Source organism: Dermacentor albipictus, chromosome 1 (assembly GCF_038994185.2).
Source record: "Dermacentor albipictus isolate Rhodes 1998 colony chromosome 1, USDA_Dalb.pri_finalv2, whole genome shotgun sequence".
Lineage (NCBI taxonomy): Eukaryota > Metazoa > Arthropoda > Arachnida > Ixodida > Ixodidae > Dermacentor > Dermacentor albipictus.
This window is the reverse complement of record NC_091821.1, coordinates 246,118,314-246,135,244: the sequence shown is the minus strand read 5'-3', so window position 1 is coordinate 246,135,244 and position 16,931 is coordinate 246,118,314. Positions and strand designations below refer to the sequence as shown.

The window sequence follows — 16,931 nt, the reverse complement described above, 5'->3', positions numbered from 1 at the left end:
ATTTGAACAGTCACTTTTTTTTTGTTCATCAGGAGCGTTTCGCGATTGCTCATAAATATCCGTCATTTACGGTTCACTCGTGATTTGGTCCTCTTCGAGTTCATATCGCAAGTTATCGCACAGCAGAGGGAGTAACCGACTGCTGTGGTCTTGAAAAACGTCCAAGTAATAGATACAGATTTTTTTTCGACGAAGCGGCCGTCAAAGGAAAAGCTATGGTACACAGGTGACCTAATTATCCATAGAACAAATCTAGCATTATGTGTGTGCTACGTATAAATAAGCAGCGGCTTTGTGATTGCAAGAAAGTCACGCAGCGTTAATTTGCTGCCACGCCAGATGCGTAAAAATCGGTGTCGAACGCAACGCTGAAATCATTTTGCTACCTTTCTCGTTAGCATCTACACGAAGACATAACTGCCGTAGGGCAACACAGCGTGAATTTTTAAAGCAAGAATGGGTCTGCGAAGAAACCACAGCGGCGCCACGCAGACATCGATCCAACCAATGCCACAAACAAGTGGAGAAGTATGTGGCAACAGTCTGGGAGCGTGCCGTCACAGATTTAAGCTGACTGTTGCCAGCACTGGTGTTATCACTTGTCCACACGGTTCGCTTATTGAAACTAGGCTGTTATAGAATAACGTAGCCAAACAAACATGAAACTCTTAGGCGCGCGAAGGAATATCATTGTCCTCCTTGTGCGTGCTCGGTACGTTATTGTGTTTCTGTACCTGGCTTACGCACGCTGTGTTGACGTATGTTATTTGGCGAGTTGAACATATGTTTGCGCATGAAAATAAATAGCACTGTCGAGCATGTCAACATCCGCGCATGGCTCCCGCTTCTGCGTGAATTGTCGTAATCGGTGCTCTCGCTGATCGCTAAAAAACGGGCATTTGAACTTCTGCTTCCTCCTAGCTAGTCCTGAATCGCAAGTTATAGGGGGGGGGGCAGACCGATCTATTTCTGACAGGCGATTCTGGCGTTCGTATACCTGTCGAGACGCGTCGGCACAAAAACGGGACGTTTGGGTTAACAGATTGTCTTGCTTTGGACAGGCACCGGATGGCGCAATGCATTTTGTTTTCATTTGCGTTCCCACGCGTGAAACTAAACGCCTTTATTTGAGCCTAATTAACCTCAATCCCTGCAATTCCTTTGTCACTTCTCTCCTTCTCTTCGTGTGACGCGCACCATGACGTCTTGAAAAGTGCTACCGTTCACCATGTACGTGAGGCTCCGTATGCAAGTACACTATTCTAAACTGCCTGCTCTCGGACACCTATCACTGCAGATTAATTAAAATCACAGTTTGCGGCGTTTTCTCCGCGTCTGCGCGCGCATTTCAAACCTTGAAAATGATTTATTATACACGCCGTCTGCAACGCAACATGTAGCCTTTCAGCCTTCAATAATCATAGGCGCATGCTAATATTCCGTATACAGTACGCCTTCGAGCATACTCTCATTTCTTTCTTTGGCTGTGCAAGTGGGCCTGCAGGGCCGTAGCAGCATCGCTAATCTGACCCCTAATACTAAAACTTGTGGAGTTGTTAATCGGATTTTTGCTTATCGGTCTCCTTGGCGGGTATACTGCACTAGTACGCTGTGTTCGGTAGTGGTGTAGTTAGACGCTTGACGGCTCCCCAGGTTCCCCTTAAGAGGAAGCTTTAACTCGGGCCGACTCCGACGCGGCCTGTTCAATACATGTAAAACGCAAAAACGTTTTTCTGAGATAACCCCTGGACCAATTTTAATTGAATTTGTTGCATTTGAAAGAGAAAGTTAAATTCTAGTGACTGTTGGAAGCAGAATTTTGATTTAGTACCTGAAGTTTGTTAAAAATGTTTTCTAAAATTCGAAAGTTTGAAAAAAATAGAAGAACGAAGTTTAGAAGTTAATAACTCTCCAGCAAAAACAGATATCATGGTTCTGTAAATGGCACCCAGTAGATCGTTGAAAGCGGACAAATTTGATGTGTCATTTTATATTTTACATGACTTTGTTACGTTGTGAACAAGATTTCTGTAAAAGCTGTATTTTCATATTACAGATTTTTTTAGATCCATGTTTAACATATCAATTTTGTCCGCTTTAGATGTACTAATAAATGCAATTCGCAGAATTGCGATATCCTTTTTCATTGCAGTTACAGAGTTGTAAAATTGATAATTTCGTTTCCTGAAAATTTTCGATGTTTGCCAATTTTTAATAAAATATTTATGATATAAATAAAAAATTTGAAACCAACAGTCACTAAAGTTAAAGTTTTCTTATAAATGCAACTAACCTCGCCAAATTTGGTGCGGCGGTTGGCGAGAAAAACGAATTCTCCTTTTACATGTATTGATATAGGAACAGCCGAGGTGAAGCTTCCCGTTAATTGTTTTGCATTGCACAACTTTTTTTTTCGGGGGGTGGGGGGGGGGGGGGCGTATGCTTCGGGCACGCTAATAAAGCGATTGACGTAAACATGCTATTTTTCACAAGCTTAGCGCATGTGAATTGCTTAGTTTGTGTAGAGTTCTTGTGCAACGTAAATGCGAACAGTTGACAAGTGGCACAGAGTGTATGCACGGATTATTTTTGGCTACAATTACAGACAATTACAGTGAATTAACAATCATGCGCATCTCTTGGAGAGAAAGTATTTGTAGCGTACACAATTCGTATGACTTTAAAAGAAAAAAACAAACAAACTGTAATTTAGTAGTCACGCATATGCTGTATACTAGAAAAAATTTAGTGCATCTCTAAAGCGCAATTTCTGTTTGTTCACTTGATATTTCCCTGCATGCACTTTAACGCATTCATTTACTTTTCTGTATACACCTTTAGTATCAGGACCCGCTTTCGAAAAAATAAGGGAAACGCTAGAACTGTTCGCCAGAGCATATGCGAGCCAATTCTGATGTTGAACGTATTTGTTAGCGCCGGCGGCGGGCCAATGGCAAGGGGCGCTTGCGAACAAAAAATATTTGTCAATTAGGGTCCAGGGGCCCTATAACGTAAATCTATTCCAAACTTTTCTATTCTAATTCTGCAATCAGCCCTCCACGATTGGTCAAAAAATTTTGGAGCCACCACCTATATGCGCCTGTCTGTCACGCGACGTCAAGAAAACCGCGAAAACGCCCCATCTGATGTGATATGTGCACGCTGATTATGTGTGATTAGACCGAATGAAACAAACATAATATTTTCTGATTCGACGACTTTCTCGCATTAGCGACAAAGGTGTTGTTTGACCAATTACTATTGGTCAAACTTTTTTGGGCTTCACTCACTTTGCCTGACTTTCACGCGATGTCACAAAACCGCAAAAACTCACGCGTCAAAGTGACGTGCACGCGTTAAAGACGCATTAGTATGCCAAACAAAATTGTAAGTTTTTTTGAATAGCTGGGCACTGCCCCGTTCCGAAAGGAATAGAAAATGGCTGCCCGCCGATCGCTGTGGCACTGGTTATTCGGAGCTGCCGGGAAGTACTGCTTTATTTTCGCATAATAAAAGGTTTTGCGTGGCCATATAACGTTATCGAGAGCTCTCAGCACGTATACGACATGGCACTGCCAACTCTACTTTGCTGAGTATCCGTCCTAGCGGCGTTTTTAACCTTCCATTGCACGCCGCCATGATTTTCTACCAGCCACTGAAAGCTAACCAAGGGGAAGCGGACCAATCGTAGACGCCGGCACCACAGTCTTCATCCGATTATCTATTTTCAGTGCGCTGGCTCGGCCCCATCGAAACCCTCTCCACTTGAGCGTGCTCCTCCCCTCTTGTCAGCCAATTCGATAAGGAAAGCCTGCCAAAGTAGGCAATGCTATTTGCTTTCAGAGCACTCAAAAGTTACCTCCTATATATTGACAGGGCGTTTCAAACAACGCTGCTGGTTAACCCCCCAATGCTTGCGTCGGTGATTACGTGAATTTGACGTGAGGAGACTGGAATAAAAATAGATTGGAATAGTTTTACGTTACAGGGCCCCAGTAGCGCTATAACGTAAAGCTATTCCAAACTTTTATATTCTACTTTTGCAATCAGCCCTTCGCGATTAATCAAAGACTTTTTTGGGTCACTCCCACTTCGTCTGTCAGTCACGCAACGCCACGCAAACAGCGATAGCTCCCCAACTGATATGACGTGTACACTCTGATCATGCATGATTGGACTGAACAAAAGAAAATATGTTATTTCTGGTTCGCGCCTTTTCGCCATTAGCCCTCGGCTATTGGTCAAAAGTTTTCGGGCTGCACCCACTTCACCTGCCTGTTACGCGACGTCACGAAACCGCGAAAACCCGCCGCGTCAAAGTGACCTGTGCGCGTTAAAGATGAATTAATATGCCGAACAAAACTGATTTTTTTTCTCTGAATAGCCGCAGGCTGCCCCGTTCCGAAAGGAATAAAAGCTGGCTACCGCCGATCGCTCAGGCGCTGGCTACTCGCACCTGCCAGAAAGCATGGGTTTATTTGCGTATAACGAAACGCTTTGCGCGGCCGTTTAACGTTTTCGAGCACTTTCGGCACGTTTACGACCTATCCCAGCCAACGTTTCTTTGCTGAGGATCCTTTTTAACGGCATTCTTAACCTTCCGTTGCATGCCGCCGCGATTTTCGACCAGCCACCGCAAGCTAAGTAAGGGAAAACGGACCAATCGCAGACGCCGGCGCCACCCTCTACATCCGGTTATCGATTTTCTTCGTATACGTACACCTAGCTTTTTAATGCTTGGCTGCGGCGGCCGCGTTTTGATAGGTCCGAATGCGAAAATTCTCGCATTCCGAAGGGCTCAAAATGCAAGAATGCTTGTGTGGCATACTTTGGGTGCACATTAAAAAAGATCAGATGGCAAAAAAAAGGAAAAAAAATTACCGACGATTACGTTACTTCCTAATGCGAAATTTGAGCGCAGCAAATAAGCTGTTTCACCTTTTCGATAGATTGAGGCAAAGAAATCGAGCAACACATGTATGCGCTATCACAGAATTTTTTTTTTATTTTTCACACGTATTCCTTTAACAAAGACTCCACTAACAGTTCTTGACAGTCATGAAGGAAGCTTTGTGGTCGGAGAAATAGACTGATATATGTTCGACTTGGTACACCAATGCTTGATTCTCAAAGACGAGATCTATACAAGTGCCTCGCGAGGTTGTCACAGCCGTGGGACGCGTTACGAGAGAGAGGAACGGGATGTTCTCCCGCATAAGTGTTAGGAAATTGCTGTTTGTCTTTATGTCAACATTAAAGTCCCCCACTACTAACATCGGTGTGGATCGATGGACGGTTAATGCGAGTTGCAGGAAGTGCACGACGTCTTTCGTGAGTGCAGTAGGGGCGAAGTAGGCAGCTACTACCAGCAAGCCGTTGGGCAACTTTGCGGCGCACAGTTCGCCAACTTCAAAGTTCGAGCCGGCGCTTTGACAACCGGAGACTCGCAGGAAGGGGTGGGAGGGGGGCGGCGTGTACACCCAGCGGCAAACGATGGGGGCAGAAGCGCGTGCAGCAAGCGGACAACACGATAAAGGGAGGAGGGAAGAGATAGCAGCGACTGACTGATGCCGCTGACGCCGATAGTGAGTCAACCCCAGCTGCGGAGTTGGTTTCAGGGACAACGCCGCCGATGCCGACACAAACAATATGATACCCTCGCTTCCGCAGCGCTAAGAACCAGGGGGGGGGGGGGGGGGGGCCCTTTCCTCCTCTTTCTGCATGGCGGCGACGGTGTTCTATGCAGTCACGTTATCTTGACTCTCTAGCGGCGTCAGCGGCATCCAGCGGTATCAGTCGGTCGCTGCTAGCGCTGGGGGGATGAAAGGGGGGCGGAGCTGGTTACGAGGCCGACGACAACGCCGACGCGAAACCCAGGAACGGACGCCAAAGAGCTGCGCTCTAAAATCCGGAGCCCTCCATTTCGGCGCCTCCCATAGCCCTCTGTGCAGCTGTGGTGCGTTAAACTTTTCAAATTTAATTTTCGCAGTTACCGTCGTCGTATTCGTGCTTTAACACACACTTCACTTTCTTACGAGCACACATTTGAGCTTCTGTGGTCACTCGTACTTTGTTTAGCTCAACGGATTTAAGTGGGGCGCGAGAACCTCTTATCCGTCATTTTCGCGCGTTTCAATCATTCATAATGTTTGATCGAATATGTTTACGTCAGGATATATTTTATCTTCTTGAGGATGGGGCTACTTTTACGAGGCTACGATCGAGAAAGGCGTCGTAGCCTTGCACTTACGCTCGCGACACACGTCTTGCACTGGGTCCATTTCTGCACCTGCAAGCAAGTAGTCAAGAACGAAAAGGTGAACATATTAGGAAATTGGATGAACTGGTGATGATCCCTCATTGGCAGCAGCCTGTAGAGAGAGAACAAGACCTAAGGGACACATAATACGTATACCGCGAATACGTCATAATCACATACCGTCTATGCACAGCTATACCTGTTTAAGCTTAACTTCCTAGCGTGCCACAGAACGTGACTTCCATCCAAATTCAGTAAACAAAGCCAATCGAAAACACGGTTTCCTTCTGCGATTCTGTGTGGTCTGCAGTCGGCAAATGTCATGTATCGCTTAGTTACGTTGACTTAGCCCACGTGGAGCACCTAACAGTGGAACAGGTAATGCACTGCAAGATTCAGATGAGCTGGAGGTCTAAACTTATCTCAAGTCAAAATTCAGTTTTAATGTATGCGTGTAGCAGGTGGAGGTGGCGAAAGCTGCAGGAAAGTCCACTGGACATCCCTCTCTACATTCGAGGTTTATGACGCTGTAACCCCGATATGTGATACATGAATGGAGAGAATACACGCAGATGAGTCGCTAAATCCGAGAAAAAGGACGAAGAAAACGAATTGTTTTCACTTGTACGAGGTTTTTAACTTTATTCTTTTGCTCATGACCATTACAGAGGATGAAATTTAGTGGAAGGAATGGGAACAATTACTGGCATAGGCCGAACCGAGGACTTCCACAATACCCGAGTATATCCAAAGGGGTGCAGCGTTCGGTGTCCTCGCTTTTGCTTGCGTGGGTAGTTATGTTTGCGTGTATGCACTCTAGCCTTCCGTTTTTCAGCCAGGGTCGTTCCTGATCGTAAATAGTAAACGAATGGACGAAGCACTCACCGACGAAACTAAAAAAGAAAAGCGCATAGGTAAAATTGCACCTGCGAGACAACTGTCCCGAAGTACGATCAGTATCGTACTGAACTCGCGCCCATCCCTCTGGTCTTTTTTTTTTTTTTAGTAGTTCTTCCGGACGCGCGTGAAAGTAATCACTCACGTTTGAACGCGGTAAGGATAAACTCGGAAAAGCTTTCGTTTTGTAAAACTAGTCGCGTAGCCGAGCGCAGCTTAACCTACTGGCACATGCGGGAGCGCGACTTTAAGCCTTCGGAGCAGATGTAATTGTTATCGGATCATCGTTGCTCGCGCGCAGACTCGCATCGACGCGCGCCCAAGTGGCCGCACGCGCGGCGCGCGGATAGAGCTGTCCGCGGTGCTGCGTGGGGGGCGAGCCTCCAGCGCGGCGGTGGGCGAGACGGCCCCCCCTCGCCTGAGAGGGCAGCAACGGGTTATCTACTCGGCAAGCGCGTTTCCCCCCGGCACCAGCGCCGTGAATTATTAACGAGCGTTCGCCGGGCGCGCGCGGCCGTCCCAGTTTCGGACCCATTAAAACGTCGGGAGCTGAACGACGGCCGGTGTCCCGGGCGCAACCCGACTCTCCCGTTTCGGCGCGCGTGCGCGCGTCCCTGGTGGCACACCCGAACACGCGGGGCCTCGCCGCGCTCGAGAGCGCTCCTCCAGGCGCGCGACAAACTGTTTCCATTGTGCGCTGGATAATCATATCTGCGCGCGGAATCTTCCCCGCGTGCATGCTCGCCATGACTCGTTAATGGAAGTGGCGGCGTCGCTCGCTTCTGGCGAGGCGGGGGGTGGCTGCTCGTCGCGCAACGGGCTATCTTCGCGCGCGCAACTTGGGCGTTCCCCTCCTCCCCGCCCGCGGGGAGAAGCCATGTCACTTTTCGGGGCAGAAGTGGAGCCGCAGAGCGAAGAGAGAGATAGCGCGGAAGCTTTGCCGGACACACCACTCTGGCAGAGTGGCGGCGGTGGTGAGCGCGCTCGCTCTGCGGCGGCAGCCCGTGCATGCTTTCGCGCAGAGGCGCGCGTTCGGTCGCCGACGCGGCTCCGCTCTCGCGATCGCCACCGCCCCCCTGGTTTTGGGAAGCATGGGTGTGACCGCGCGGCCCTCATGTATACTTGACGCGCACGCCAGATCGGCGGCCGCCCTCTGCTCGCGTCTCGTTAGGAAAGTGGCGGCCCCGGCGCTCGTACTTTTGCGAGCCAAGCATGCATGCCGGCGAGCAAGCGACGGTGCCCGACAAAACGAGAGACGCGCGGACGCGCCAGAAATCACGCGACTTGTCCGGCCCTGCATAAAACAGGAAAAGCTTGCGCAGAGGTGAACAAGCGCGGGAGCTTGTTTACATGCTGGCTTCATCGTGCCATGTTTCCTCCTGCGCAGTACGGGGACTGCGCTTGAGAGAGTACAGCGGTGGAGATCGAATCAACACCTACCGCGAGATGTTTCCTCGTGCACGTGTGGCTTCTATGAAGAGAGCGTTGCACCCGCATCCAATCGACTCTTTGTCCTCACTGGCTAGTGCCCCTTCGGCACGAGCGACACGATACAATGGCCGCAGAAACCTATAGACGGGGTTGCAAACAAAAGGTGCGAGAGAATTTGACCGCACCCTTGCACCCGAAAACCACTGCGTAGTTTATTCATCGCATCTATACTGCGCAATCCCTCGTTCACTGTGCGTCAAAACGAGTGCCAGCATAACACCTTGAACACTTCAGCTACTCACTGCTCTTACCTCGGGATACCACAGCAAGTTGGGCGTGCGCCTCCAGGCAGACCTCTCCTGTTTGCACTAAAGAGCCTCTCTTTCATAATAGACCTGGAACAGCGCAACTCGACATGAACCAAGAATAAGAAGTCACATACACAGCGCTACACAGCCCTGTCTTCTTATTCTTGGTCCCTGTCGTGTTGCGCTGCTCCTTGTCTATATGAATCCAAACCAACTAGCCCGGAAACGTACTCTAGCAAGCCTTTCTTTCTTCTGTTTCTAAAAGGGAGGGGATGTCACATGTTCACCCCAAATTTGCTTCAAAATATTCCTGGCTGGCGAAAGCTTGCTGAAAACCTCAAAATATGCGTTTTCCCATGATTTACTGCGAGAGCTTCTCTAATACTATGAGAAATTCAGTGCGACAGTGAGATTCCATGCCATGGCCAGGCAGGGTGGTGATGTTGTATTACCTTGCGATTGTCGGACTGCTGACTTGTAAGGCTCTAGCCATCCTCCTCGCAAAACCTTTGTATTTACTGTTGCTTGTGGAACGTCCATCTTCTAGCATGACCGAGTATAATTGGTATATGTTTTTATGCTTATGTACTAATAGAAGAAAAAAAGAGAGAGAGATGAAAGTGGCTGATGAAAGCACTACTTGCATGTTGAAAGATGAAAGCACTACTTGCATATATTTTGATTGCAGCTTAGGCGTTTCTGTGGCAGTTTTGTAGCACATTATCACAGATATTACAGAGGAGAGAAAAGAGAATTTGCTAAATGTTTGGTGCAGGCTGGCGCAGTAACAGTAAGCTTCGATGATAAATCAATCAATATTGACTGCGAGTTTAGAATAATGTCATTGTTTTTTCTATTTCAATGCAGGTCATTGGCATGTAGGATGTTTTGTGTCTTCCTCGCAGCCATTATGAGACATGTGCGAAGATTATTTCCGAAGTAACCTTTTATGGCAATAACCCAAGCCCTACGAGAGTGATTCGGTAATTTTTGTGAGCCTTTTTACTAGTGGCTGTACAAAAATTGTCACACGCCCCCACGCATTGTTGAAGACGCTGATGTCTGTATTAGTCACAGGTCATAGGACTCCATACATACGAAACGTCCTTCTTTCTCTACATTTTGTGAATACGAAACACTTCTTACAAGCAGACAGACTAATCAGTCTATCCACTTGAGCTGTATGTAGTGAACGTATTGTCCTTTATGAGACGTACGGGATCTGTTAAATTCGAACATCTTGGCACAGCTTCTGTTACAGCTTCCAGCTATAAGGGGCCCTCCAGGCGGACACCCAACGGCTTGGTCTGATGCTATTTTCAGAACGAACGCCAAAATCGCGCATGAGTGAAACAGCAGCTGCAAAGCAGCTAATTTATATCTCGCACAGCGGCAAATGGTCGGAGACCCCTCAAACCTCTTCACTGATGGAAGCAGTGTTTAGCAAAAAATGCTAGCACGCCTGAGGGTTTAATGCTTATTGGCATTTGTAGTGTGCGCGTACATAGACAGATGAGTGCGGCGATAGGTGTACTGACAACAAGTAAAGTTTACTGCCATGCACTAGGTGGACACTCGGCCCCGAGTTGCGTCTGTCTTATGCGTTATCGGTCACTCGCAGTAGGAAGAAAAAGCGAGAGAGGAAGCACCTGGCCGGAGCCGCGGGCACCGACGCAATCCGAGGCTCAACTACAGCGCACGGCGCAACGCTTGACGGGCGCAGCCGGGCCGCGCGCGCACCATACGGCACGGAGCCGAGTCTGGCGTATCGTCCTGAGCTCTCTGTCCGACGAGAGCTCACGAGAGATGGTATCTGGCTGTAGCTGCAGCCGGCGGAAATCTGGCCCGATTAAAGAGCCAATCGACGCCGGATGGCTGCGGCGGTGGCGCACGGTCCCGGTAAACGGGTCCTGCTGTCGGGAGACCCGGGTGTCCCTCGGCATATGGGGGAGCGCGGCGCTGTAATCGGCTTACCCGCGCGCGACCTCCTTGCAGCCGAGCGCGTTCGCTTCCCGGCCTGTTGCGCGGGCTTACGCGCGCCCCCACGGCACGCGCCCGCTCTTCTGCGGCCGCCGAGTGGACCTGCTGCGCAGCCAGGGGGCAGAGTAAATGGCGGCTTTCTGCCCCTCTTGCCGAAAGTGTCGCTCCATTGTGCGTCGATTGAGCGCGCAGCCGGTGTTGTCCCGCTCGTTCTGCCCCGCCGTGCGCCGAAGCTTTGCGCGCGGCATCTCCGGCTTCGTGGCTTCATCATTTGCCGCTCCCCCCCCCCCCCCCCCCGCCTCACCCGCGCTTCATTTTCCACTCGACCCTCTTCGGCTTCTACTGGATCCTCTCAGCAGGTCCACTAGCTCGGTCGCTCTCTCTGCGCGCGTTAAAGCGTTCAGTGAAAAGTCGAGGCGCTAATGTGTTTGTGATTAGCGCGCTGCTCTTGAGAGTCCTCAATGGGATTTCCGAGCGCGCACTAGGGTACGGATTGGATTACCCTTGCTACCGGCGGCCCTCTGCTGACTCCTGGCTCCCAGAGCGTGTACAACAGCGCATCGACACCCTGGCACTGCGCTGTGTCGCAGCTGCTTGCGCAGCGACCTCCCGCCGTGCGCACTACTGCGAGAACGTGCAGCAGCTCGGTGTGCGGAGACGTTATTTCGTGACGCACCTTGAGGGCTCTTACTCATGTTGAGAGTTCTTTGTCATGAGGGCACTTAGTCAATCTCGTCGTGCGAGCGAACAGTGGAAGTCTTTGTTTCTGTTCAACAAGAATGATATGTCGGGGATGCCGTCCGACCCGAAAGATCATAAAGCAGTACCCATCAAACCATTTTATTTATTTGTTGCTATTACTTTTTTATATGGGCACTGTTTTCACTGCGATGCTGCTTTTGCGCTAGTTTTACAAGAACCCGCCCTGTAGTGAGAGAATGAAAAGGCTATGTACACTTAGCAAGCGATTGTTACGTTTAGTCTACGACTAGTATACATGAAGGAGTAAGCAAGCGTCACCTCACCGTATCGCTTTCGGCAGGCGTACACTTAACTGAGAGAAACTTGCTATAGCTCATTGGCTTATTTGTATCACTCCGTTCCACGACGTTGTCTTATTCATGCAAAATAGACTCCGAGACACACATTGACGTATCCTAGAAAAATATGCGGGTCCAATGCACTGTGGGAATCGATGTAAGCGAAGCTTTGTGTGCTGTTTGCTTTGATTGACGATAATGAGCGGTGATGTTGGCGGCGAATATGTAATTCCTTCAGCGTTTAGTGTAATAGGAAAGCGGCGAGTTGATGTTAAACGTTACCTTGCGTGCACCACTGCTGTTTGCCTGAGTGGTCCACAGAACACAGAGGGAGACATGTTTGCTTGAATCGTTGTTTTGCGTCATTGTTCATAGTCTCTGAGAGGGTTGAGCATTATCATTGCCTCACATGGCATATCGCACCGTGGCAGAAGTGTGTACAGAAGAACATTTCCTCAACAACGGCTAGTCAGCAAAGGGACTGACTGCTCTTGACCGTTCGGCTTCTGGAAAGGATCGTTCGAACGTTTGACATACGGACGCGGTAGCGCAGCGTGCTTCGCCACCACGGCTACTGGCACAGACGCCAGCTCCAAGCGCTATCTTCAGGCTATGGACGATTGTAATGTTTACACTATCATGGCCCAGCACGTGACCTCCACAGCCCAGCACCTGCATTTATGCCCGCATAGGAAAGCAAGCACAGCACGTGCCATACGCACAAACTGTGAAACGCTGCCGCGCTCGGTGACGGCCGGGATGCCCAGTGTTCCTGTATATGCTCCCGCAGGGAGAAGAGTTGCGCATAACTTTTCCGGCGCCGCTGGCACCGCTATTCGCCGGGCGCTATCAGGTGGTGCAAAATGACGGCAAATGTTCAACAGCAATGCTGCGAAGCCAACTTTACGGGCGCGACGCACACTCGTCATTTCTGTCAGCGCCATACCATCAGCATATACAGGGACACTACGAATGCACGGAGGCGAGTGCCATCTGTGGGGGGGGTGTTTCAAGAAACCCAGCCGCGCGTGCGAGCTAGATCACAGCAGCCGCAGCAGCAGCGCCCGGAAAGTCGGGAGAGGAGGCAAAGAAAGCTTTGCGTTAAGGTAATCAAGATCTGCAGTCTTTCAATGCGCGCAGTTACATTTGCAGCATCTTGCTTGACTTGTGTTGTCGCTGCAGCGTACGCGGTAAGCTATAGTTACAGTTAGGTGCTTTAACATGAAGATTTTACGTTTGTTTAAATTACGAAAATGTATGCGTTCATGCTTACCATGTCTCGACTATTTTTTTGTTTCGAATTATGGATGTACCGCGGATAACAACCAGGATAATCCCCGCACTTTTCTGCCACTGCAAATTTTGTCACCTCCTCTGAGAGAAATAAGAAACTATTTCTTGTGTAATTTGAACCTGTGAAATAATTTTATTGTATGACTTATTTTGCGTGTTTTGAAATATTGCGTGTCCTGTGTAATTATATTGTTACGCATTCTTACCCGCCCTGTAACAGCAAGGAAAGGGCTCACAGAACGTAAAAAAAAATTGCGGGTGTCTTATGCTTATAGTATCATGATTAAAGTTAGGAACAGTTCGTGAAAGTTGCCAATGGGGCTTCTTTACAAAGATATGTCAGGTTAGTGACAGGCATTACGATCAACAACCTCATAGACGCACAGTCTAAGTAGAATTTAGATAGTGGATGAGAATGTTAATTCAGAACTGTGTCTGCTCTACTTTTTCTTTTGTTATTTCGTTGCTGTTGCTGTACGGACGGTGAACTTTTCTGAGCATGAGTATACACGACACCCCCCCCCCCCCTCTTCCCACACTTTCTTGCCCGAGTTCTTTCTTATTCTTTCTAAGCTAAGTTTCATGCTAACCTCTTCCTTTTCGTTTATACCCAGGTACCTGCCGTGTTATAAGGTAAAATATTGAATTAATGAATGTTTTAGCAAGAGCATCAACTTTAAACCGAAATGTGCGTACAAGTGGTACATAAATGAAACGAGACTCTATGCTATACTGGTTTACTCTAAGTACATTTATGAGTGTGTTGAAAGAAAAACGTTACGGTCCATTCACGTGCTACTATACGTGTGCTAAGCATTCTCTCGAGAAGCGTCGTCTCCCAATTTCTACTCGGTTGAGCAAAAAATCACACCGCTGATCTCCGCTTAACCGTTGTGCGCTTCTATGTTCCTTGTGCAGTGGTCTTGTGAAATATCGGAACCTTCTTGTTTGGCTGCGTTTTCTGCGCCATTCTAAAGCGGTATAGGTACGACAGATAGTAAAATTTGAAACTTAGAATCCGTTCGACATGAATGACAGCGTCAGTGCAGAGAAAGGAATCTTTCTGTTGGCATTAATTAATTAGTTAGAATTATTAATTAGTTGTCAATATGCACGTTTAGGCGGCTCACTAGAAGCACTACGTTAGGTACTACGAAGTATTTTTTGTGTGTGCGTGTGTGTTTGTGCTACAGGTTAGAAAAACGCGTGGAGCTGTCGTGCGCGCGATTAATTATCGTGATTGATTGCCATTCACTTAACGGATTCATTATGTAAGCGGAGCCGCAATTTTCAGCTGCGTGAGTAGCAGTGACGTCAGGTAAGGGTACAACACCGAAACAAATCAACCGCGAAATGACTAATAGAGAACCGTAGAATCCCTATTCCAGGGTTCACTTGTAAACACTGGGCTGCTGATACCAAAGGAAAAAAACAAACAAAACAAAACAATTCCGCCTTTCGCTTCTCCTCGCGCGTTCAGAGTATGCAGCCTTCGAGCTACCTAATCGTGCGCCGTGTAAAGGTCAGGCGTAATAAAAACTGGGGAGACACGTAGAGTCTCCCAGCCGTCTATCAGGGGCGCTTTATGTCGGCCCCCCGGAGGTCTATCGCATCAAGCTCGGTCAAGAAGGACCGACCATCTCACGAAGGATTGCGGGAAACGGGGCTCAAGGCCTAATAAGAAAAAGAAGAAATAGAATAAACTAGAACTAGAAACGGAAGAAAAGCTGAGAGAACTAGAGAGAGAGAGTGGTGACAAAATGTGATTCGACATCGTTCCTCGCTGTACAGCTTCGGTGCAAGGATGACCGCAGGGCGGCCAGACAAAATGCCATCTAAGTGAGCTTTGCTTCTTGGCGAAACCTCGCACCTCAGAGAGATACCGAAGGGACGGAGGGAGGGAAGTAATAATAAAGAGAAATGGAAGTACGAGGTGGGCAGGAAAGCAGAAGAAGAAAAGCGGACAGACTCGGGCGGGCGCCGATGCGGGAGGGCAAAAGACAGAGCGCGTCATCAACGCATTTGGACAGGGATTGGGCGCGGAGGATGTCCGGGCAGCGTGCTCGCACCGTGCACCGAGCGCTGTTCGGCAGGGACCCCGTATTAGGTTGCTGATTAGGGGCGACCGCCGGCTCATTCTTTTGTGCCTGCCCCGGGCTGAGCCCCAGCGGTTTTCAAATCCCTGGGATCAAAGAATCGCTCCGTTTCGACCCGAGAAGCTGGAGAAAGGCTCCGAGGAGGAGATTAGGGAAGGGCACAGTTGCCGCAGCGACGACTCTTCATTCGCCGCCGATAGCCGCCTCTTGCACTCCTCTTCAACCGTGTGCGGGAATCGCGTTGCATTTCGAGTTACCGCAAGCGGGCTTCGCTGTAGTATTAGTCGCTACGTGGCGGAGCTAACGTCAAAGCGCGTGTTGTCCCCCCTTCTCAATCTTCTTTATTTTTTTGTCTGAGACTTCATGCCAAGCAGTAGTGTGCGTTTTCAAGTGTAAATTAAGCCTCTGTTACAAATTCAGGTGAACCTGGTAACAGAACAATGCATTGGAGTTGTTTCAGAATTGTTCACGTTTGAATTTGTGCCGACAGCATGTTTAGTGTGCAATTCATGAAGAAGGTATTATTTTAATGGATAAAGCGCTTTTTTCTGCTCTTGACTTCACCTGCTCGTTATAAAGGCACCTAACGCTGCAATTGGGGCCGCTTCAAGATGACGTGGCTGTTCAAGGATTGTGGACGCATAACGGTGCTAACGCCGGTATGTGCTTTTTTTTTGCCGCCAAATATAGATACCAGTCTGGGGAAGCGGTATTTGCGCGTCAGAATAGCAGTGCTTTGCGGTAACAACACTAAACACCAATGTGCAAGGTTTTGAGGCTTGCTTCTATCGTGCTTAGAAATCACATATGGTTGGCATCGCGCCCTCCTCTTGCTGGAAGGTGTCAGTACCCAGGCACGTACCCAAGGGGGGGCCCCGGCCTCCCCCCCCCCCGATATTAAGACGCATACCCCCCCCCCCCCTCTCCCCGCTCACGCCACCACTTCTCACACACATTCCTAAAGCGCCGCCAAATCAATGTTGAGACTTGACAGCTATTCGGTGGTCAACATTTTGCTAACTTTTTCACTCCTTTTGGATGGCAGTAGTTATCGGCGTCCCCTGATATGTGAAGGCCAGTTTCCTCATCAATTCGGTGCCCGCGCGATTAACTCGAAGATGCCTTCAGTTTTCACCGTGTATTCAATGGTCAAGCGATCGTTGTTGCCTTGTTAGTTCAACCTTCTCCGTTTACGCTGATCCAGGGACCAGGAAAGGGATTCAGTTCGTGGTCAGCTGGTCTGTATGCACGTGGAACGAGTTCCGGCCAGAGAAAATTCCAATTGATTTGAACTCTTCTTTTTGTTTCAATATTTCCTCGAGTGACGGCCCGCCGCGACGCTGACTGATCTTCGGAATCATATACCCGTGATATGGGTTAGATAAGGCGGAAAATAAAATAATGCGAGACAGCGTCCATCATCAAATCCTGCAATAACCCTTAAACTCATAGGCAATATCACTGTAACCCCTTAACTCGTCTGGTGTTTCCCTAATTGTACAGCTCTTCTCGTGCAAAATTGCCAACTGGAAACAAGAGTCGCAAGAATTTGAGAAATTAAGCGATCTACAAAGAGACAGAGAGCCAAGGCAACAGCCAAATACGAAGGAAAAGTGAAATTAACAAA

The 16,931-nt window shown here is 48.7% G+C and overlaps 1 protein-coding gene across 1 annotated transcript in view; it reads right to left on the bottom strand.

The window, feature by feature from the left end:
- LOC135907965 (homeobox protein HMX3-like) overlaps positions 1-16,931 on the bottom strand; it is a 52,141-nt gene that overhangs the window by 9,834 nt on the left and 25,376 nt on the right. Inside the window, exon 2 of the mRNA XM_065439778.1 lies at positions 6,251-6,289. Within this exon, the coding sequence (XP_065295850.1) occupies positions 6,251-6,289 (39 nt within the window). The remainder of the gene's footprint in view (positions 1-6,250; positions 6,290-16,931) is intronic.